Source organism: Pseudophryne corroboree, chromosome 1 (genome assembly GCF_028390025.1).
Source record: "Pseudophryne corroboree isolate aPseCor3 chromosome 1, aPseCor3.hap2, whole genome shotgun sequence".
Classification (NCBI taxonomy): Eukaryota; Metazoa; Chordata; class Amphibia; order Anura; family Myobatrachidae; genus Pseudophryne; species Pseudophryne corroboree.
The window spans coordinates 573,298,160-573,322,259 of NC_086444.1; the positions used below are offsets into that span (position 1 = coordinate 573,298,160).

Below are 24,100 nucleotides of genomic sequence, written 5' to 3' on the forward strand. Positions count from 1 at the left end.
TTCAGCCCCCGTTTGTGCCTCCGGTGGCGCCTTGGGACCTTAATGTGGTGTTAAGTTTCCTTAAGTCACATTGGTTTGAACCTCTCAACACGGTGGAGTTGAAGTACCTCACTTGGAAGGTGGTCATGTTGTTAGCCTTGGCTTCAGCAAGGCGAGTTTCGGAACTAGCGGCTTTGTCACATAAAAGCCCCTATCTGGTTTTTCATGTGGATAGGGCGGAATTGAGGACTCGTCCTCAGTTCCTTCCTAAGGTGGTCTCATCTTTTCATATGAACCAACCTATTGTTGTGCCTGTGGCTACGCGTGACTTGGAGGATTCCGAGTCCTTGGATGTGGTCAGGGCTTTGAAGATTTATGTGGCCAGAACAGCTAGGGTCAGGAAGACAGAAGAACTGTTTGTCCTGTATGCAGCCAACAAGGCTGGCGCTCCGGCTTCTAAGCAGACTATTGCTCGCTGGATCTGTAACACGATTCAGCAGGCGCATTCTACGGCAGGATTGCCGTTGCCAAAATTGGTTAAGGCCCATTCCAATAGGAAGGTGGGCTCTTCTTGGGCGGCTGCCCGAGGGGTCTCGGCTTTACAGTTGTGCCGAGCAGTGACTTGGTCGGGTTCAAACACCTTTGCAAAGTTCTATAAGTTTGATACCCTGGCTGAGGAGGACCTCCTGTTTGCTCAATCGGTGCTGCAGAGTCATCCGCACTCTCCCGCCCGTTTGGGAGCTTTGGTATAATCCCCATGGTCCTTACGGAGTCCCAGCATCCTCTAGGACGTTAGAGAAAAATAATATTTTACTCACCGGTAAATCTATTTCTCGTAGTCCGTAGTGGATGCTGGGGACTCCGTAAGGACAATGGGGAATAGACGGGCTCCGCAGGAGACTGGGCACTCTAAGAAAGATTTAGTACTACTGGTGTGCACTGGCTCCTCCCTCTATGCCCCTCCTCCAGACCTCAGTTAAGGAAACTATGCCCGGAAGAGCGGACATTACAAGGAAAGGATTTTGGAATCCAGGGTAAGACTCATACCAGCCACACCAATCACACCGTATAACTTGTGATAACTTACCCAGTCAACAGTATGAACAACAATAGAGCATCAACAATGGATGCCAACATAACGTAACCCTTTATTAAGCAATAACTATATACACGTATTGCAGAAAGTCCGCACTTGGGACGGGCGCCCAGCATCCACTACGGACTACGAAAAATAAGAATTTACTTACCGATAATTCTATTTCTCGTAGTCCGTAGTGGATGCTGGGAACTCCGTAAGGACCATGGGGAATAGCGGCTCCGCAGGAGACAGGGCACATCTAAAGAAAGCTTTAGGATCACCTGGTGTGCACTGGCTCCTCCCCCTATGACCCTCCTCCAAGCCTCAGTTAGGATACTGTGCCCGGACGAGCGTACACAATAAGGAAGGATTTTGAATCCCGGGTAAGACTCATACCAGCCACACCAATCACACTGTACAACTTGTGATCTGAACCCAGTTAACAGCATGATAATAGAGAAGCCTCTCGAAAAGATGGCTCACTACAACAATAACCCGAATTTTTTGGTAACAATAATTATGTACCAGTATTGCAGACAATCCGCACTTGGGATGGGCGCCCAGCATCCACTACGGACTACGAGAAATAGAATTATCGGTACGTAAATTCTTATTTTCTCTGACGTCCTAGTGGATGCTGGGAACTCCGTAAGGACCATGGGGATTATACCAAAGCTCCCAAACGGGCGGGAGAGTGCGGATGACTCTGCAGCCCCCAATGAGAGAACTCCCGGTCCTCCTCAGCCAGGGTATCAAATTTGTAGAATTTTACAAACGTATTTGCTCCTGACCAAGTAACTGCTCGGCAAAGTTGTAAAGCCGAGACCCCTCGGCAGCTGCCCAAGATGAGCCCACCTTCCTTGTGGAGTGGGCATTTACAGATTTTTGGCTGTGGCAGGCCTGCCACAGAATGTGCAAGCTGAATTGTACTACAAATCCAACGAGCAATAGTCTGCTTAGAAGCAGGAGCACCCAGCTAGTTGGGTGCATAGAGGATAAACAGCGAGTCAGATTTCCTGACTCCAGCCGTCCTGGAAACATATATTTTCCGGGTCCTGACAACGTCTAGCAACTTGGAGTCCTCCAAGTCCCTAGTAGCCGCAGGCACCACAATAGGTTTGGTTCAGGTGAACGCTGAAACCACCTTAGGGAGAAACTGAGGACGAGTCCTCAATTCCGCCCTGTCCGAATGGAAAATCAGATAAGGGCTTTTACAGGATAAAGCCACCAATTCTGACACGCGCCTGGCCCAGGCCAGAGCCAACAGCATGACCACTTTTTCTGTGAGATATTTTAACTCCACAGATTTAAGTGTGTCAAACCAATGTGACTTTTGGAACCCAACAACCACCTGGAGATCCCAAAAGTGCCACTAAAGGCACAAAAGGAGGCTGTATATGCAGTACCCCTTTAACAAATGTCTGAACTTCAGGGACTGAAGCTAGTTCTTTTTTGGAAGAAAATTGACAGAGCCGAAATTTGAACCTTAATGGACCCCAATTTCAGGCCCATAGATACTCCTGTTTGCAGGAAATGTAGGAATCGACCCAGTTGAATTTCCTCCGTCGAGCCTTACTGGCCTCGCACCACGCAACATATTTTCGCCAAATGCGGTGATAATGTTTTGCGGTTACATCCTTCCTGGCTTGATCAGGATAGGGATGACTTCATCCGGAATGCCTTTTTCCTTCAGGATCCGGCGTTCAACCGCCATGCCGTCAACGCAGCCGCGGTAAGTCTTGTAACAGACAAGGTCCTTGCTGGAGCAGGTCCCTTCTTAGAGGTAGAGGCTACGGATCCTCCGTGAGCATCTCTTGAAGTTCCGGTTACCAATTCCTTCTTGGCCAATCCGGAGCCACTAATATAGTGCTTACTCCTCTCCATCTTATCAATCTCAGTACCTTGGGTATGAGAGGCAGAGGAGGGAACCCATACACTGATTGGTACACCCACGGTGTTACCAGAGCATCTACAGCTATTGCCTGAGGGTCCCTTGACGTGGCGCAATACCTGTCGAGTTTTTCCCAACGGTTTATAATCATGTGGAAGACTTCTGGGTGAAGTCCTTACTCTCCCGGGTGGAGGTCGTGCTGAGGAAAACTGCTTCCCAGTTGTCCACTCCCGGAATGAAAACTGCTGACAGTGCTATCACATGGTTTTTCGCCCCGCGAAGAATCCTTGCAGCTTCTGCCATTGCCCTCCTGCTTCTTGTGGCACCCTGTCTGTTTACGTGGGTGACTGCCGTAATGTTGTCCGACTGGATCAACACCGGCTGACCTTGAAGCAGAGATCTTGCTAAGCTTAGAGCATTGTAAATGGCCCTTAGCTTCAGGACATTTATGTGAAGTGATGTCTCCAGGCTTGACCATAAGCCCTGGATATTCCTTCCCTGTGTGACTGCTCCCCAGCCTCGCAGGCTGGCATCCGTGGCCACCAGGACCCAGTCCCGCATGCCGAATCTGCGGCCCTCTAGAAGATGAGCACTCTGCAACCACCACAGGAGGGATACCCTTGTCCCTGGTGACAGGGTTATCCGCTGAAGCATCTGAAGATGCGACCCGGACCATTTGTCCAGTAGGTTCCACTGGAAAGTCTTGCGTGGAATCTGCCGAATGGGATTGCTTCGTAGGAAGCCACCATTTTTACCCAGAACCCTTGTGCATTGATGCACTGAGACTTGGTTCGGTTTTAGGAGGTTCCTGACTAGCTCGGATAACTCCCTGGCTTTCTCCTCCGGGAGAAACACCTTCTTTCTGGACTGTGTCCAGGATCATCCCTAGGAACAGAAGACAAGTCAAGTCGTCGGAACCAGCTGCGATTTTGGAATATTGAGAATCCAATCGTGCTGCCGCAACACTACCTGAGGTAGTGCTACACCGATCTCCAACTGTTCCCTGGATCTCACCCTTATCAGGGAATCGTCCAAGTAAAGGATAACTAAAATTCCCTTCCTTCGAAGGAATATCATCATTACGGTCATTACTTCAGTAAAGACCCGGGGTGCCGTGGACCATCCCTACGGCAGCGTCTGAACTGATAGTGACAGTTCTGTACCATAACCTGAGATACCCTTGGTGAGAAGGGTAAATTTTGACATGAAGGTAAGCATCCTTGATGTCCCGAGACATCATGTAGTCCCCTTCTTCCAGGTTTGCAATCACTGCTCTGAGTGACTCAATTTTGAATTTGAACCTCTGTATGTAAGTGTTCAAAGATTTTAGATTTTAGATTTTAAAATCGGTCTCACCGAGCCGTCTGGCTTCGGTACCACAATAGTGTGGAATAATACCCCGTTCCCTGTTGCAGGAGGGGTACCTTAATTATCACCTGCTGGGAATACAGCTTGTGAATGGCTTCCAAAACTGCCTCCCTGTCAGCGGGAGACGTCGGTAAAACAGACTTTTGGAAACGGCGAGGGGAATACGTCTCGAATTCCAATTTGTACCCCTGAAATATTACCTGAAGGATCCAGGGGTCTACTTGCGAGTGAGCCCACTGCGCACTGAAATTCATTGAGAACGGGCCCCCACCGTGCCTGAACTTGTAAAGCCCTAGCGTCATACTGAGAGCTTGGCAGAGGCGGAAAAGGGTTTCTGTTCCTGGGAACTGGCTGATCTCTGCAGCCATTTCCCTCTCCCTCTGTCACGAGCAGAAAAGAGGAACCCTTTTGTCCGCTTGCCAACCAGGACTGCGCCTGATAATACGGCGTCTTATTTTGAGAGGCGACCTGGGGTACATCCCCTTTTTTTTTTTAAGGCAATACTTCCAAATGCCGTTTGGAATCCGCATCACCTGACCACTTTACTGGTATAATTGGACAACGCACTTATACTTGATGCCAGTCGGCAAATATTCCGCTGTGCATCATGCATCTTTTAATTGCTCTATAGGCAATAATATACTGTCCTTATCTAGGATATCAAATTTCCAGTCAGGGAATCCGACCACGCCAACCCAGCACTGCACATCCAGGCTGAGGCGATTGCTGGTCGCAGTATAACACCAGTATGTGTGTAAATACATTTTAGGATACCCTCCTGCTTTCTATCAGCAGGATCCCTAAGGGCGGCCATCTCCAGAGAGGGTAGAGCCCTTGTTCTTACAAGCGTGTGAGCGCCTTATCCCCCCTAGGGGGTGTTTCCCAACGCACCCTAACCTCTGGCGGGAAAAGGTATACTGCCAATAACTTTTTAGAATTTATCAATTGTTATCGGGGGGAAACCCACGCATCATCACACACCTCATTTTATTTCTCAGATTCAGGAAAACTACAGGAAGTTTTTCCTCACCAAACATAATACCCCTTTTTTTGGTGGTATTTATATTATCAGAAGAGTGTAAACTTTTTCCATTGCCTCAATCATGCAATGTGTGGCCCTATTGGAAATCACGGTTGTCTCTTCACCGTCGACACAGGAGTCAGTATCCGTGTCGGCGTCTGTATCTGAGGTAACGGGCGCTTTAGAGCCCCTGTATGAGACGTCTGGACATGCACAAGCTGAGTAGCCGGCTGTCTCATGTCAACCACTGTCTTTTATACAAAGCTGACACTGTCACGCAATTTCAACAGTACATCCACTCAGGTGTCGACCCCCCAGGGGGTGACAACACTATTACAGACACTCTACTCCGTCTCCTCATCATTTTTCTCCTCATACATGTCGACACAAACGTACCGACACACAGCACACACACAGGGAATGCTCTGATAGAGGACAGGACCCCACTAGCCCTTTGGGGAGACAGAGGGAGAGTTTGCCAGCACACACCAGAGCGCTATATATATACAGGGATAACCTTATATAAGTGTTTTTCCCTTTATAGCTGCTGTATTGTTTATACTGCGCCTAATTTGTGCCCCCCTCTCTTTTTTAACCCCTTTCTGTAGTGTAGTGACTGCAGGGGAGAGCCAGGGAGCTTCCCTCCAACTGAGCTGTGAGGGAAAATGGCGCCAGTGTGCTGAGGAGATAGGCTCCGCCCCTTTCTCGGCGTCCTTATCATCCGTTTTCTTGTATGTTTTGGCAGGGGTTAAATGCATCCATATAGCCCAGAGTTATATGTGATGCATTTATTTTAGCCATAAAAGGTTTTCTATCGATTTATTGCGTCTCAGGGCGCTGCCCCCCCAGCGCCCTGCACCCTCAGTGACCGGAGTGTGAAGTGTGCTGAGAGCAATGGCGCACAGCTGCGGTGCTGTGCGCCTACCTTTATCTGAAGACAGGAAAGTCTTCTGCCGCCGATTTTTCCGGACCTCTTCGCTCTTCTGGCTCTGTAAGGGGGCCGGCGGCGCGGCTCCGGTGACCCATCCAGGCTGAACCTGTGATCGTCCCTCTGGAGCTAATGTCCAGTAGCCTAAGAAGCCCAATCCACTCTGCACGCAGGTGAGTTCGCTTCTTCTCCCCTTAGTCCCTCGATGCAGTGAGCCTGTTGCCAGCAGGTCTCACTGAAAATAATAAACCTAAACTAAAACTTTCACAAAGAGCTCAGGAGAGCCCCTAGTGTGCACCCTTCTCGTCGGGCACAGAAAATCTAACTGAGGCTTGGAGGAGGGTCATAGGGGGAGGAGCCAGTGCACACCAGGTGATCCTAAAGCTTTCTTTAGATGTGCCCTGTCTCCTGCGGAGCCGCTATTCCCCATGGTCCTTACGGAGTTCCCAGCATCCACTAGGACGTCAGAGAAAATAGATTTACCGGTGAGTAAAATCTTATTTTCTCTAACGTCCTAGTGGATGCTGGGGACTCCGTAAGGACCATGGGGATTATACCAAAGCTCCCAAACGGGCGGGAGAGTGCGGATGACTCTGCAGCACCGAATGGGCAAACACAAGGTCCTCCTCAGCCAGGGTATCAAACTTGTAGAACTTAGCAAATGTGTTTGAACCCGACCAAGTAGCTGCTCGGCAAAGCTGTAATGCCGAGACCCCTCGGGCAGCCGCCCAAGAAGAGCCCACTTTCCTTGTGGAATGGGCTTTCACTGATTTTGGATGCGGCAATCCAGCCGCAGAATGAGCCTGCTGAATCGTGCTACAGCTCCAGCGAGCAATAGTTTGCTTTGAAGCAGGAGCACCCAGCTTGTTGGATGCATACAGGATAAACAGCGAGTCAGTCTTCCTGACTCCAGCCGTCCTGGCTACATAGATCTTCAAAGCCCTGACTACATCAAGCAACTTGGAATCCTCCAAGTCACGAGTAGCCGCAGGCACCACAATAGGTTGGTTCAAATGAAAAGATGACACCACTTTCGGCAGAAATTGCGGACGAGTCCGTAATTCTGCCCTGTCCATATGGAAAACCAGATAGGGGCTTTTACATGACAAAGCCGCCAATTCTGACACACGCCTAGCCGAAGCTAAGGCCAATAACATGACCACCTTCCACGTGAGATACTTTAGCTCCACGGTCTTAAGTGGCTCAAACCAGTGGGATTTCAGGAAACCCAACACCACGTTGAGATCCCAAGGTGCCACTGGTGGCACAAAAGGGGGCTGAATATGCAGCACTCCCTTAACAAACGTCTGAACTTCAGGAAGAGAAGCCAGTTACTTTTGAAAGAAAATGGATAGGGCCGAAATCTGGACCTTTATGGACCCCAACTTAAGGCCCATAGTCACTCCAGACTGTAGGAAGTGCAGGAACCGGCCCAGATGGAATTCCTCTGTAGGGGCCTTCCTGGCCTCACACCAGGCAACATATTTTCGCCATGTACGGCGATAGTGTTTTGCTGTCACGTCCTTCCTAGCCTTTATCAGCGTAGGAATAACATCATCCGGAATGCCTTTTTCTGCTAGGATCCTGCGTTCAACCGCCATGCCGTCAAACGCAGCCGCGGTAAGTCTTGGAACAGACAGGGCCCCTGTTGCAACAGGTCCTGTCTGAGAGGCAGAGGCCATGGGTCCTCTGTGAGCATTTCTTGCAGTTCCGGGTACCAAGTCCTTCTTGGCCAATCTGGAACAATGAGTATTGTTCTCACTCCTCTTTTTCTTACGATTCTCAGCACCTTGGGTATGAGAGGAAGAGGAGGAAACACATAGACCGACTGGAACATCCACGGTGTTACCAGGGCGTCCACAGCTATCGCCTGAGGGTCTCTTGACCTGGCGCAATACCTTTGTAGCTTTTTGTTGAGACGGGACGCCATCATGTCCACCTGTGGCAGTTCCAATCGATTTGTAATCTTAGTGAAGACTTCTTGATGAAGTCCCCACTCTCCCGGGTGGAGGTCGTGCCTGCTGAGGAAGTCTGCTTCCCAGTTGTCCACTCCCGGAATGAACACTGCTGACAGTGCTTGCACGTGATTCTCCGCCCAACGAAGAATCCTGGTGGCTTCTGCCATCGCCACTCTGCTTCTTGTGCCGCCCTGGCGGTTTACATGAGCCACTGCGGTGATGTTGTCTGACTGAATCAGCACCGGTTGGTTTTGAAGCAGAGGCTCCGCTTGACTCAGGGCATTGTATATGGCCCTTAGTTCCAGGATATTTATGTGCAGACAAGCCTCCTGACTTGTCCACAACCCTTGGAAGTTTCTTCTCCGAGTGACTGCCCCCCATCCTCGGAGGCTCGCATCCGTGGTCACCAGGACCCAGTCTTGTATGCCAAACCTGCGGCCCTCGAGAAGGTGAGCACTCTGCAGCCACCACAGAAGAGACACCCTGGCCCTCGGGGACAGGGTGATCAGCCGATGCATCTGAAGATGCGATCCGGACCACTTGTCCAACAGATCCCACTGAAAGATCCTCGCATGGAACCTGCCGAAGGGAATGGCTTCGTATGATGCCACCATCTTTCCCAGGACTCGCATGCAGCGATGCACCGACACCTGTTTCGGTTTTAAGAGGTCTCTGACAAGAGTCACGAGCTCTTGAGCCTTCTCCGCCGGGAGAAACACCTTCTTCTGGTCCGTGTCCAGAATCATGCCCAGAAAAGGCAGACGCGTAGTAGGACTCAGCTGCGACTTTGGTATATTCAGAATCCAGCCGTGCTGTTGCAACACTTCCTGAGAGTGTGCTACGCTGAGTAGCAACTGCTCTCTGGACCTCGCCTTTATGAGGAGATCGTCCAAGTATGGGATAATTGTGACTCCTTGCTTTCGAAGGAGCACCATCATTTCTGCCATTACCTTGGTAAATATTCTCGGTGCCGTGGAGAGCCCAACGGCAACGTCTGGAATTGGTAATGACAGTCCTGTACCACAAATCTGAGGTACTCCTGATGAGGTGGATAAATGGGGACATACAAGTAAGCATCCTTGATGTCCAGAGACACCATAAAATCCCCCTCTTCCAGGCTTGCAATTACCGCTCTGAGCGATTCCATTTTGAACGTGAATCTTTTCAGATAAATGTTCAGGGATTTTAAATTCAATATGGGTCTGACCGAACCGTCCGGTTTCGGTACCACAAACATTGTGGAATAGTATCCTCTTCCTTGTTGAAGGAGGGGAACCTTCACCACCACCTGCTGGAGATATAACTTGTGAATTGCCGCTAACACTACTTCCCTTTCTATGGGGGAAGCTGGCAGGGCCGATTTGAGGTAACGGCGAGGGGGCATCACTTCGAATTCCAGCTTGTATCCCTGAGACACAATCTGTATAGCCCAGGGATCCACCTGTGAGCGAACCCACTGGTGGCTGAAATTTCGGAGACGCGCCCCCAACGCTCCAGGCTCCTGTAGAGCCCCAGCGTCATGCGGTGGATTTAGTGGGAGCCGGGAAGGACTTCTGTTCCTGGGAACTAGCTGTATGGTGCAACTTCTTTCCTCTACCCCTGCCTCTGGCAAGAAAGGACGCACCTCTGACCTTCTTGCTTCTCTGTGATCGAAAGGACTGCATTTGGTAATACGGTGCTTTCTTAGGCTGTGAGGGAATATATGGCAAAAAGTTTGACTTCCCAGCCGTAGCTGTGGAAACTAGGTCCGAGAGACCGTCCCCAAACAATTCCTCACCCTTGTAAGGTAACACCTCCATGTGCTTTTTGGAGTCGGCATCACCTGTACATTGCCGAGTCCACAGGACCCTTCTGGCAGAAATTGACATTGAATTTATTCTAGAGCCCAGTAGGCAAATGTCCCTCTGGACATCCCTCATATATAGGACAGCGTCTTTTATATGCCCCAGGGTCAGTAAAATAGTATCCTTGTCTAAGGTATCCATTTCTTCAGACAGATTATCTGTCCATGCTGCTACAGCACTACACATCCAGGCCGACGCAATGCCGGCCTCAGTATAGTACCTGAGTGTGTATAAACAGACTTCAGGATACTTTCCTGCTTCCTATCTGCAGGATCCTTTAGGGCGGCCGTATCCTGTGACGGCAGGGCCACCTTTTTAGATAAGCGTGTCAGAGCTTTATCTACCCTAGGGGAGGATTCCCAGCGCATCCTGTCCGTTGGCGGGAAAGGGTACGCCATAAGTAACCTTTTGGAAGTCAGCACTTTCTTATCGGGGGAATCCCACGCTTTTTCACATAATTCATTTAATTCATGTTAAGGGGGAAAAGTCACCTCTTGCTTTTTCTCCCCATACATATACACCCTTTTGTCAGGGACAGGGTTTACCTCTGATATGTGCAATACATCCTTCATTGCTATAATCATGTAGCGGATGGCTTTAGCCATTTTAGGCTGCAATTTTGCATCATCGTCATCGACACTGGAGTCAGAATCCGTGTCGATATCTGTGTCAACCATTTTGGATAGTGGGCGCTTCTGAGACCCTGACGGCCTCTGCACTGTAGGATCAGGCATGGGCTGAGACCCCGACTGTCCCAAGGCATCAGCTTTATCCAACCTTTTATGTAAGGAGTTTACATTATCATTTAACACCTTCCACATATCCATCCAATCAGGTGTCTGCGCCGTCGGCGGAGACACGTCATTCATCTGTACTTGCTCTGCCTCCACATAGCCCTCTTCGTCAAACATGTCGACACACGCGTACCGACACACCACACACACAGGGGATGCTCTATATGAGGACAGGACCCCCACAAGGCCTTTTGGAGAGACAGAGAGAGAGTATGCCAGCACACACCCCAGCGCTATATGACCCAGGAATCACACAGTAACTTAGTGTTTACCCAGTAGCTGCTGTATATATATTAAATGCGCTAAATTTATGTGCCCCCCCTCTTTTTACCCTTTCTACCGTGAGTCTGCAGGGGAGAGCCTGGGGAGCTTCCTCTCAGCGGAGCTGTGGAGAGAAAATGGCGCTGGTGAGTGCTGAGGAAGAAGGCCCCGCCCCCTCAGCGGCGGGCTTCTGTCCCGCGATTTTGTGTAAAATTAATGGCGGGGGCTCATGCATATAACAGTGTCCAACTGTATATATGCTGCTTTCGCCAGGAGGTATCTAATTGCTGCCCAGGGCGCCCCCCCCTGCGCCCTACAGTGACCAGAGTGTGTGGGTTAGTGTGGGCGCAATGGCACACAGCTGCCGTGCTGTGCGCTACCTCATATGAAGACAGGAGTCTTCTGCAGCGGATTTTGACGTCTTCTTTCTTCAACCCACCGGCTTCTGACTTCTGGCTCTGCGAGGGAAACGGCGGCGCGGCTCCGGGAACGGACGACAAGGTCAGGTCCTGTGTTCGATCCCTCTGGAGCTAATAGTGTCCAGTAGCCTACGAAGCGCAACCTAGCCGCAGTTAGTAGGTTTGCTTCTCTCCCCTCAGTCCCACGTAGCAGAGAGTCTGTTGCCAGCAGAAGCTCTCTGAAAATAAAAAACCTAACTAAAATACTTTCTTATTAGCAAGCTCAGGAGAGCTCACTAAAAGCACCCAGCTCTGGCCGGGCACAGATTCTAACTGAGGTCTGGAGGAGGGGCATAGAGGGAGGAGCCAGTGCACACCAGTAGTACTAAATCTTTCTTAGAGTGCCCAGTCTCCTGCAAAGCCCGTCTATTCCCCATGGTCCTTACGAAGTCCCCAGCATCCACTAGGACGTTAGAGAAATAAGATTTTACACCTACCGGTAAATCTATTTCTCGTAGTCCGTAGAGGATGCTGGGCGCCCGTCCCAAGTGCGGACTTCTCCTGCAAGACTTGTATATAGTTATTGCTTTAATAAGGGTTATGTTATAGTTTCATCGGTTTGGACTGGGACTATGTTGTTTGTTCATACTGTTAACTGGGTAGTTTATCACAAGTTATACGGTGTGATTGGTGTGGCTGGTATGAATCTTGGGGGTCATTCCGAGTTGTTCGCTCGGTAATTTTCTTCACATCGCAGCGTTTTTCCGCTAACTGCGTATGCGCAATGTTCGCAGTGCGACTGCGCCAAGTAAATTTGCTATGCAGTTAGGTATTTTACTCACGGCATTACAAGGTTTTTTCTTCGTTCTGGTGATCGTAATGTGATTGACAGGAAGTGGGTGTTTCTGGGCGGAAACTGGCCGTTTTATGGGAGTGTGTGAAAAAACGCTACCGTTTCTGGGAAAAACGCAGGAGTGGCTGGAGAAACGGAGGAGTGTCTGGCCGAACGCTGGGTGTGTTTGTGACGTCAAACCAGGAACGACAAGCACTGAACTGATCGCACTGGCAGAGTAAGTCTCGAGCTACTCAGAAACTGCACAGAGAAGTCTTTTCGCAATATTGCGAATCTTTCGTTCGCAATTTTGAGAAGCTAAGATTCACACCCAGTAGGCGGCGGCTTAGCGCGTGCAAAGCTGCTAAAAGCAGCTTGCGAGCGAACAACTCGGAATGACCCCCCTTGCCCTTGGATTAACTAGAATCCTTGCCTCGTACTGTCCATCTCCTCTGGGCAGTTTCTCTAACTGAGGTCTGTAGGAGGGGCATAGAGGGAGGAGCCAGTGCACACCCAGAGTCAAAGTCTTTCTTAAAGTGCCCATGTCTCCTGCGGAGCCCGTCTATACACCATGGTCCTTACGGAGTCCCAGCATCCTCTACGGACTACGAGAAATAGATTTACCGGTAGGTGTAAAATCTTATTTTTACTACATAAGGAAAGTAAAATGTGTGGCTAAGACAATTACGCTCTGAGCCTCCATTTACAAGTTTCTAAAGGTCAGCATCGACCATAAACTATGATTCTGGACAGTTTGGTACATGGAAACATCAATGTCACCCATACGGGTTCACTACGGCTGGCCGGCGGTCGGGCTCCCGGCGACCAGCATCCCGGCGCCGGGAGCCCGACCGCCGGCTTACCGACAGCGTGGCGAGCGCAAATGAGCCCCTTGCGGGCTTGCTGCGCTCGCCACGCTACGGGCACGGTGGCGCGCCACACTATTTTATTCTCCCTCTATGGGGGTCGTGGACCCCCACGAGGGAAAATAAGTGTCGGTATGCCGGCTGTCGGGCTCCCGGCGCCGGTATACTGAGCGCCGGGAGCCCGACCGCCGGCATACAGAAGACCACCCCACCCATACAAACAATAACTACACATTCGGCAGTTTCATACCATAATAGGAGTGGTACTTTTAAGATCCAAATGTGATTTTTGGAAGTTGATTCTATGAAGCCCACAGGCAAGTTTGTGCAGAAGGGAGTCAGGGTATATGACAATAGAACTATCTGTAGTTTCAATATGCTCATCCAGCTTGTTCATCAGCCTTGAAAAGCAGTTCTTGGCTGCATCAATAATCTGTTCCGGAGATCCAGAAATGGAGTCTATATAGAGGGAAGGAAGGAGAAAAACCAATACATAATAAGCCTTGCTACACAAAATGTAACGTGCTAAACTGGCTTTTAACACTGAGCACTCTGTCATAATTGTTTAGTCCATGCAGTATGAGGTCTCCTGGCATAATCCTAAAGGTGAACACTATTGTGTGTTTGTCTGTAAAATTATATATTCATATATTTTATATTTATATATTTATATATATATATATATATATATATATATATAATTTAATTTTTTCTTTGCCTTAAGATTGGGAGGTCCCATCGACTGTGCGGGCATTCGTGCTCGCTCACAATGGCAAGATCACTAGCCATCGGTCAGGAAACATCAGCGGCTGCAGTCTGTGTGGAATTCACAGCAGTATGCCCCCAAAGTTGCTATTTTCATGGTATAATGTGTGTTTTTTAATTTTTTTATTGTATATATATATATATATATATATATATATATATATATATATATATATATATATACATACACACACACACACACACACACACACACACACACACAGTGGTTTGCCACTCCCAAAGCAAACAAGACTAAAAATTATTATATACACACATACATACATAAATACATATGCATATACAGTAAGGTCCATAAATATTGGGACATCGACACAATTCTCATATTTTGGGCTCTATACACCACCGCAATGGATTTGAAATGAAACAAACAAGCAGGTATTATTGCTTAAAAAGTGGGAGGCACATATTAGAAACCATTGTATTTCCTACACCGTTCACCTGATTTGGATGTAAATACCCTCAAATTATAGCGGAAAGTCTGCAGTTAAAGCACATCTCGTTTGTTTCATTTCAAATCCATTGTAGTAGTGTATAGAGCTCAAAATATGAGAATTGTGTCAATGTCCCAATATTTCTGGATATATAAACAAATGTGTCTCTCTCTCTCTCTCTCTATATATATATATATATATATATATATATATATATCAACACACATACGTTATGGTAAGATCTTACAGTTGATAGCAGTATTTCTCCTAAGTCCACAGGATCCACAGGGGATCCCAGTGTGGATAACATTGGGATATGATGAAGCGACAGCGGATTTGCACCAATCGGTCAAAGCTTTTCGGCCTCCCAGCATGTAACGGGCCCGTCCAAATATCCCCGCCTCCTGGCTCAGGCAAATCAGTTGTATTCCAAAAGCTCAAGCAGGAGCATCATAGATAGCCCGAATCAGGCGAGAAGAACACACAAGCACACTCTTCCGTACAAGAAGGAAGATGATAGTAAAAGGCTCACGTGCATCAGGGTGGGATCCCTGTGGACTTAGGAGAAATGCCCTCATCAACGGTTAGTTCTTACTATAACGTATATTTCTCCGGCAGGGTCCACAGGATAACATTGGGATTTTCTAAAGCAAATCTAGTGGTGGGGACGCTCCTGATTAGACAGAATCCTTCGCCAAAATTCAGCATCGTGAGAGGCAAAGGTATCCATGGCATTATGTCTAATAAATGTGTTAATGGCTGCCTTACATATCTGTTCTGCTGAAGCGCCACGCTGTGCTGCCCATTATGGACCTACCTTATGAGTAGAGTGAGCAGAGACATTAGCCGGAACAGGGAGATCAGCTTGAGAATATGCTTCTGAAATCGTCATCCGAAGCCACCTTGCCAGTGTCTGCTTATCAGCAGGTCATACTCTCTTATGAAATCCGTAGAGAATGAAGAGAGAATCTGTCTTTCTGATGGCACTGGTACGATCCACGTAGATCCTTAAGGCACGGACCACGTCCAGCGATGCATCACCCGCAGAAAGACCCGGTTCCTGGAAAGCCAGGACTACAATTTCTTTGTTAAGGTGTAATTTAGACACCACCTTAGGAAGATACCAAGACTTAGTTCTGAGAACCGCTCTATCTGGATAAAAAAAAAAATCAGAACTGGAGGACGACATAACAATGCCCCTAAATCTGAAACTCTTCTAGCTGACACCATGGTCAGTAGAAAGAGAACTTTAGCTGTCAACCATTTAAGATCCACATTATTAAGTGGTTCAAATGGGGCAACTTGAAGGGCCTTTAGGACTAAACTAAAGTCCCAAGCCACTATAGGAGTAACAAAAGGAGGTTGAATGGGCAGCATTCCCTGGAAAAAAGTGTGCACATCCTGTAGGTTGGCAATTTTCTTTTGGAACCATACAGTCAATGCTGACACTTGCACTCTCAAGGAAGCCACCCTTAAACCTTTATCCATTCCTCCTGAAGGACTACTAAGACCCTGGAAACTCTGAAAGACCTAGGATCACATTTCCGTTCACTGCACCATTGAATATAGGCTTGCCATATTCGGTGATAAATTCGAGCTGAGGAAGGTTTCCTTGCTCTAAGCATTGTTTGAATTACCTGTGGTGAGAATCCTCTTGACTTCAGGATAGAGGTCTCAAGAGCTACGCCATCAAAGACAGTAGTATCTGGACATTGAGGGAGTAGGAATGGAGCATCCATCGACATCCTCTGCAGATCTGTGTATCAATGCCTTCTGGACCAAGCTGGAGCTATTAGTATCACAGCACCAGTTCCTTGTTTTATCTTTCTCACCACCCTGGGTAATAAGGTGATTGGAGGAACACATAGGCCAGATTAAAGTCCCATCTCACTGACAGAACATTCACAAAGATCGCTTTGGGATCCTTTGTACTTGACCTGTATGTAAGAACTTTGTTGTTCTGACGGGACGCCATGAGATCTATCTCTGGCAACCCCCACTTGTCGACTAGGATCTGGAAGACCTCCGGGTGTACAGCCCATTAGTTTGCCTGAATGGCGTGTCGACTGAGAAGGTCCGCTTCCCAGTTTAGTACTCCTGGAACAAATACGTGACGGATTGCACCTGACTGAGGAGGGGGCAGCGGTGCTGGGGGGGAAGGATGATTAGAAGGTTGGAGGAGATTTTAAACTAGGAGCCTGGGGGGGAGGGTTTAGCTAGAAACTACGGGTCATGCAGTGAGAATAGTGGGGTTGGCGGTAGTAAACGAAATGGGGGAGAAGTTGGGGGGAGGGTAAGAGCAGGCGGTAAGGTTACTAACATGAATACTAAAAGAGATTTTACCAAAGCACTAACCAATGACGATTACAGGTCATCATTGCTACATAAGGTGGAAGATGTCCCTAACGCAAGGGAAAATACTTATCTTAGTTGTATGTATGTAAACGCCAGAAGCATTACTGGTAAAAAGGGCGAACTAGAAATACTTGCAGCAAGCAAACAGTATGATACTATAGGCATTACTGAAACTTGGTGGGATGAATCTCACGATTGGACAGTCAATCTAGAGGGCTATACACTGTTTAGGAGAGACAGACTAAATAAAAAGGGTGGAGGGGTGTGTCTTTACGTAAAGCCGTTTTTAAAACCTGATATACGGGAAGATAGATATTCAGGAGGGGACTGTAGACACTGTCGAGACATTATGGGTAGAAATTGCATGCGGGGAAAAAGGAATAAAAAAGTTAGTATTGGGTGTATGCTATAGGCCGCCTGGTATCAACGTATCTGATGAGGAATTGTTACTAAAGCAAATTGAAAGAGCAGCAGGAGTAGGAGACATAGTAGTGATGGGAGATTTAAAACTAGGACTCTAAACTTTAGCAAAGCGAATTTTGAAAAGATGAGGGAATTATTCAGGGATATTGAATGGGAAGGTTTGTTTTTAGGAAAAAATACTACGGGGAAATGGGAGGTACTAAAATTCCTGCTAGCTAAAAAATACACTCAAATTTATTCCTATGAGCAGCAAAAAAAGGAATAAAAATCATAAACCGATGTGGTTTAACAAAAAGATAAAGGAACTTATGGGCAAGAAAAGGCGAGCATTTAAAAAATACAAATCCGACGGGGAAGCAGAGTCATTTCAGCACTATAAGGAATGTAACAAAATATGCAAAAAGGAAATAAGAGCGGCTAAAGTAGAAACTGAAAAACTAGTAGCAAAGGAAAGCAAAGCGAATCCCAAAAAATTATTTAAATATATTAATAGCAAGAGATTAAAGAAGGAGAGTATAGGCCCTTTAAAAGACAAGTTGGGAGTCTTAAGCAAAAATGATAATGACATAGCGGACACACTAAATATGTTTTTTTTCAACAGTATTTACTAGAGAGGACCCAATTCAGGGACTAACACATTATCAATAATGAGAATATCCCACTGATAGGTACTTATTTAAGCGAGGAAGTAGTCTGTGACTGATTAAAACATTTAAAGATTAATAAGTCACCAGGTCCCGATGGTATTCACCCAAGGGTTCTAATGGAGCTTCACTCTGAACTTGCAAAACCGCTATTTTTGATCTTTAAGGATTCAGTAATATCAGGTATGGTTACCAAAGACTGGCGTATAGCGGAAGTAGTGCCTATATTCAAAAAGGGAAGTAAAGCTGAACCAGGTAATTATAGACCAGTTAGTCTTACATCTATAGTGGGGAAAGTATTGGAAGGTATTCTAAGAGATAGTATTCAGAAGTTCCTTGAAATCAATAAGGTAATTAAAAGGAATCAACATGGGTTTATGAAGGACAGATCCTGTCAAACCAATTTACTTGGCTTTTATGAAACAGTAAGCGCAAACCTACATCAGGGTAAAGAGGTGGATGTAATATTTTTAGATTTTGCCAAAGCGTTCGACACTGTACCACACATGAGACTTATCTACAAGCTACAAGAATCAGGGCTAGGAAGCACAATATGCACTTGGGTCAAAAACTGGTTAGATAATAGGGAGCAGCGCATTGTGTTTAATGGATCTTTTTCAACTTGGACTGAAGTGCTAAGTGGTGTGCCGCAAGGCTCAGTATTAGGACCGCTATTGTTCAATATTTTCATTAACAACCTAACAGAAGGTCTAGAGAGCATGGTGTCAATTTTTGCAGATGATACCAAATTGTGTAAAGTTATAAATGCGGAGGGGGATGCGGAGTCGCTTCAGAATGACTTAGTTAAATTAGAAGCTTGGGTAGCGAAATGGAGAATGCGCTTCAATATAGACAAGTGTAAGGTAATGCACTGTGGTAACAAGAACAAAAATAACACCTACCTACTAAATGGGGTAAAATTACGGGATTCTGTACTGGAAAAGGACTTAGGTGTCCTCATAGATAGCAAACTAAGCAGTAGTACCCAAAGTAGGACTGCAACAAAGAAGGCTAATAAGATATTAGCATGCATAAAACGGGGAATTGATGCTAGGGACGAGAGTATTATACTCCCGTTATATAAATCACTTGTGAGGCCACACCTTGAATACTGTGTACAATTCTGGGCACCCTACTACAAAAAGGATATCCTGGAGCTAGAGAAGGTTCAAAGGCGGGTGACCAAACTAATTAAGGGTATGGAGACGCTGGAATACGAGGAAAGGCTTGCAAGACTAGGCATGTTTACACTGGAAAAGAGGAGATTAAGAGGGGACATGATCAACATTTACAAATATATAAGGGGACAATATACAGATCTTGCGCAGGACCTGTTTTTGGTTAGATCAACACAGAGAACTCGTGGACACTCGCTCAGGTTAGAGGAGAGAAGATTCCGCACAATACGGCGTAAAGGCTTTTTTACGTTAAGGACGATACGTATTTGCCTGCCTGAGAGTTGTAATGGCCAACTCAGTCAACACCTTTAAGAATGGGTTAGATAAATTCCTAATGGATGAGGATATCCAGGGTTACGGAGCATAGTCACGCACTATGGTTATTATAAAAAAGAGGGGTAAATCGTTACGGCAGTCATCAACTTCAGTCAAAATTTTATACAAAATAATCGTGCATAGGAGACCACAAATAGGTTGAACCCGATGGACAATTGTCTTTTTTCAACCTTAGATACTATGTTACTATGTTACTGCGGACAAGGCTGGATGATGAAGTTCTGCCCACTTTAGTGTGTGACTTACCTCCTTCATAGCTTTTTGTGGCTGCGAGCTCCTCCCTGATGGTTGAGGTATGCTACTGCCATCACATTGTCAGAGCGGATCTGAACTGGTTTTCCCCCGAAGGATGTCCTTTGCATGAATCAGTGCCATGTATATGGCCCGAAGTTCCAATATATTTATTGGCAGGCAACCTTCTTCCTTGGTCCATTGTCCCTGGAAACAAAACCTTCCTGACACTGTTGTCTGTAGCCACCAGGCTAGTGACCTCCTTACTTTCACCGTAAGGACCAAGGTCTGCATTTTTATCATCTGATGAAACCCATTCCATTTGGAAAGGATCAGATGCTGCAGAGGCCTCGAGTGGAATGGAGCATACTCAACCATGTCGTATATTGACACCATCACTCTCATCACATGCATTGCTGCATGAATGGATACCTTCCGACTGTGTAACATTTCCTGAATCCTTGACTGACCCTTGGCTCTCTCTGAAGGCTTGAATCCAACACAGCCCCTAAGTGAGTCATCCGTTGTGACAGAACCAGAGACGATATTGCCCAATTTATGAGCCATCCATGCTTCTGCAGACACTCTATTGTCTGTTGCAGATGACAGAGGAGCAATTCCTGAGCCAGGAGTATGGAAAAATTCTTATTCCCTGCTGGAGATAAACTGCCATTACCACCATAATTTTGGTAAATATTCTGGGGGCTGTGGCCAATCCGAAAGGTAGAGCCTGAAACTGAAAATGCTGTTGGAGGATAGCGAACCTGAGATAGCGCTGATGGGACAGTGCTATATGAACATGTAGGTAAGCATCCAGGATATACAGGGATACCATAAAATCCCCTGGCTCCATGGCCAAAATGATGAAACGTAAAGTCTCCATATGAAATCGAGGTACCCAAATGTACTTGTTCAGAATTTTGAGATTCAGTATGGGCCAGAACGACCCATTTGGTTTCTGGACTATAAACAGGTTGGAGTAGAAACCCTGTCCTCGTTGTGCAGGAAGAACCGGAATGTTTACTCCAGACTGAAGCAATTTCTGAACGGTCTCTTGCAAAGCCCTGGCCTACGTCTCTACCAAAGACGGGCTGGTACAAAAAAAAATCTTTGAGGTTTTTTCCTGAAAGCAAATGCATACCGCTTCTTGCACCCAGGCATCCTTGGTAGACTGCTGCCAAATCTGTGCAAAATGATGAAGTCGGCCTCCCACCCTGAGGTCCTCCAGGTGCACCATCAGGCTGATGGCTTATCTTCTGTTTTAGAAGATGGTCCTCTGGTAGCTCAATGCTTTCTAGTCTTACCAGGCATGTTGTATTGGGACTGTTTACCATCACCTTTACCTTTTGCTTTTCCTTGAAACCGAAAAGCTGAAATTTTAGGCTTAAATTTGTAAGTGGAAGGAAACTTCTTGGAGTCTGCTTCTGACTCCAAGATACTGGTTAGCTCTTTACCAAAGAGAATATCTCCAGTAAAAGGTAAAGACTCCAACACCTTCTTGGATTCTGAATCAGCTTTCCAAGTGCGTAGCCAAACTGCTCTGCGACCGGCTACTGCTGAAGCTGATGCCTGAGAGGCAATAGTACCCATATCCAAGGCTGCTTCTTCCAAGAATATTGCTCTTCCAAGAATATTGCAGCCTGTTTGATATGTGCTATATGGGATTTTTGCTCTCTAGATGACATTGAAGTTTCCTCTTTCAATGCATCTGCCCAGGCAGCCACTATTTTAGCTATCCAAGCTGAAGCCTTGGCTGGTCTAATGATTGCCCCTGATAGAGAAAAAATAAGATTTTAAACCTACCGGTAAATCTTTTTCTCCTAGTCCGTAGAGGATGCTGGGAACTCCATAAGGACCATGGGGATAGACGGGCTCCGCAGGAGACATGGGCACTAAGAAAGAACTTTAGGTATGGGTGTGCACTGGCTCCTCCCTCTATGCCCCTCCTCCAGACCTCAGAGAAACTGTGCCCAGAGGAGACGGACAGTACGAGGAAAGGATTTTAGTTAATATAAAGGGCAAGATTCATACCAGCTCACACCATCCACACCGTAAAACTTGGGATATACGAACCAGTTAACAGTATGAAACAACACAGCATCAGTCCGAGACTGAGGAAAACTGTAACATAACCCTTATGTAAGCAAAAACTATATACAAGTCTTGCAGAAGTAGTCCGCACTTGGGACGTGCGCCCAGCATCCTCTATGGACTAGGAGAAAAAGATTTACCGGTAGGTTTAAAATCTTATTTTCTCTTACGTCCTAGAGGATGCTGGGGACTCCGTAAGGACCATGGGGATTATACCAAAGCTCCCAAACAGGCGGGAGAGTGCGGATGACTCTGCAGCACCGATTGAGCAAACATGAGGTCCTCCTCAGCCAGGGTATCAAACTTGTAGAATTTTCGCAAAAGTGTTTGAACCCGACCAAGTAGCAGCTCGGCACAGCTGTAATGCCGAGACCCCTCGGGCAGCCGCCCAAGAAGAGCCCACCTTCCTAGTGGAATGGGCCTTTACCGCTTTTGGTAACGGCAATCCAGCCGTAGAATGATCCTGCTGAATCGTGTTACAGATCCAGCGAGCAATAGTCTGCTTCGAAGCAGGAGCGCAACCTTGTTGGCTGCATACAAGACAAACAGTGCCTCTGTTTTCCTGACCTGAGCCGTTCTGGCCACGTAAATTTTCAAAGCCCTGACCACATCAAGGGACTCTGAATCCTCCAAATCTCGCGTAGCCACAGGCACCACAATAGGTTGGTTCATATGAAAAGACGAAACCACCTTTGGCAAGAATTGGGGACGGGTCCGCAATTCCGCTCTATCCATATGGAAAACTAAATAGGGGCTTTTATGAGACAAAGCCGCCAACTCCGACACTCGCCTAGCCGAAGCCAAGGCCAACAACACGACCACTTTCCAAGTGAGATATTTTAACTCCACCGTTTTAAGTGGTTCAAACCAGTGTGCCTTAAGGAAACTCAACACCATGTTCAGGTCCCAAGGTGCCACCGGAGGTACAAAAGGAAGCTGAATATGCAGCACTCCCTTCACAAAAGTCTGTACTTCTGGGAGAGAAGCCAATTCCTTCTGAAAGAAAATGGATAGGGCCGAAATCTGAAACTTAATGGAGCCTAATTTTAGGCCCAAATTCACTCCAGTCTGTAGGAAGTGAAGGAAACGGCCCAGATGGAATTCTTCCGTAGGAGCATTCCTGGCCTCACACCAAGAAACATACTTTCGCCATATACGGTGATAATGTTTAGCTGTCACATCCTTCCTAGCCTTTATCAGAGTAGGAATGACCTCATCCGGAATGCCCTTTTCCGCTAGGATCCGGCGTTCAACCGCCATGCCGTCAAACGCAGCCGCGGTAAGTCTTGGAACAGACAGGGCCCCTGTTGTAACAGGTCCTGCCTCAGAGGAAGAGGCCACGGATCTTCCGTCAGCATTTCCTGCAGATCCGGATACCAGGCCCTTCGTGGCCCATCTGGACCAATGAGAATTTTCTGTACTCCTCTTTTTCTTATATTCTCAACACCTTGGGGATGAGAGGAAGAGGAGGAAACACATATACCGAGTGGAACACCCACAGTGTCACGAGGGCGTCCACTGCCACCACCTGAGGGTCTCTTGACCTGGCGCAATACCTCTGTAGTTTTTTGTTGAGGCGGGACGCCATCATGTCTATCTGGGGCAGTCCCCACTGACTTGCAATCTGTGCGAAGACTTCCTGATGAAGTCCCCACTCTCCTGGATGTAGATCGTGTCTGCTGAGGAAGTCTGCTTCCCAGTTGTCCACTCCCGGAATGAACACTGCTGACAGTGCGCTTACATGATTTTCCGCCCACCGAAGAATCCTGGTGGCTTCCGCCATTGCCACTCTGCTCCTTGTGCCGCCTTGGCGGTTTACATGAGCCACTGCGGTGATGTTGTCTGACTGAATCAGAACCGGTAGGTCGCGAAGCAAAGTCTCCGCTTGACGAAGGGCGTAGTATATGGCCCTCAGCTCCAGGACGTTGATGTGAAGACAAGTCTCCTGGCTTGACCAGAGACCTTGGAAGATTCTTCCCTGTGTGACTGCTCCCCAACCTCGGAGGCTCGCGTCCGTTGTTACCAGAATCCAGTCCTGAATGGCGAACCTGCGACCCTCTAGAACAGGCATTCCCAAACACGGTCCTCAAGGCACACCAACAGTGCAGGTTTTTGTGATATCCAGGCTGCAGCACAGATGGTTAAATCAAAATAAGTGAGCTACTAATTAAGTCACCTGAGCGGAGGCCTGGACATCCCTAAAACCTGCACTGTTAGTGTGCCTTGAGGACCGTGGTTGGGAATGCCTGCTCTAGAAGGTGAGCACTCTGTAGCCACCACAGGAGAGACGCCCTTGCCCTGGGGGACAGTGTGATCAACTGATGAATCTGTAGATTTGACCCGGACCACTTGTCCAGTAGGTCCCATTGGAAGGTCCTCGCATGGAACCTGCCGAAGGGAATGGCCT

The 24,100-nt window shown here is 47.4% G+C and overlaps 1 protein-coding gene across 2 annotated transcripts in view; it reads right to left on the reverse strand.

The window, feature by feature from the left end:
- Window positions 1–24,100, reverse strand: part of CCDC171 (coiled-coil domain containing 171) — a 242,124-nt gene that overhangs the window by 47,076 nt on the left and 170,948 nt on the right. For both annotated transcript variants that reach the window (XM_063914189.1, XM_063914190.1), the window contains one exon: window positions 13,469–13,677. In XM_063914189.1, coding sequence (XP_063770259.1) covers window positions 13,469–13,677 — 209 coding nt within the window. The remainder of the gene's footprint in view (window positions 1–13,468; window positions 13,678–24,100) is intronic.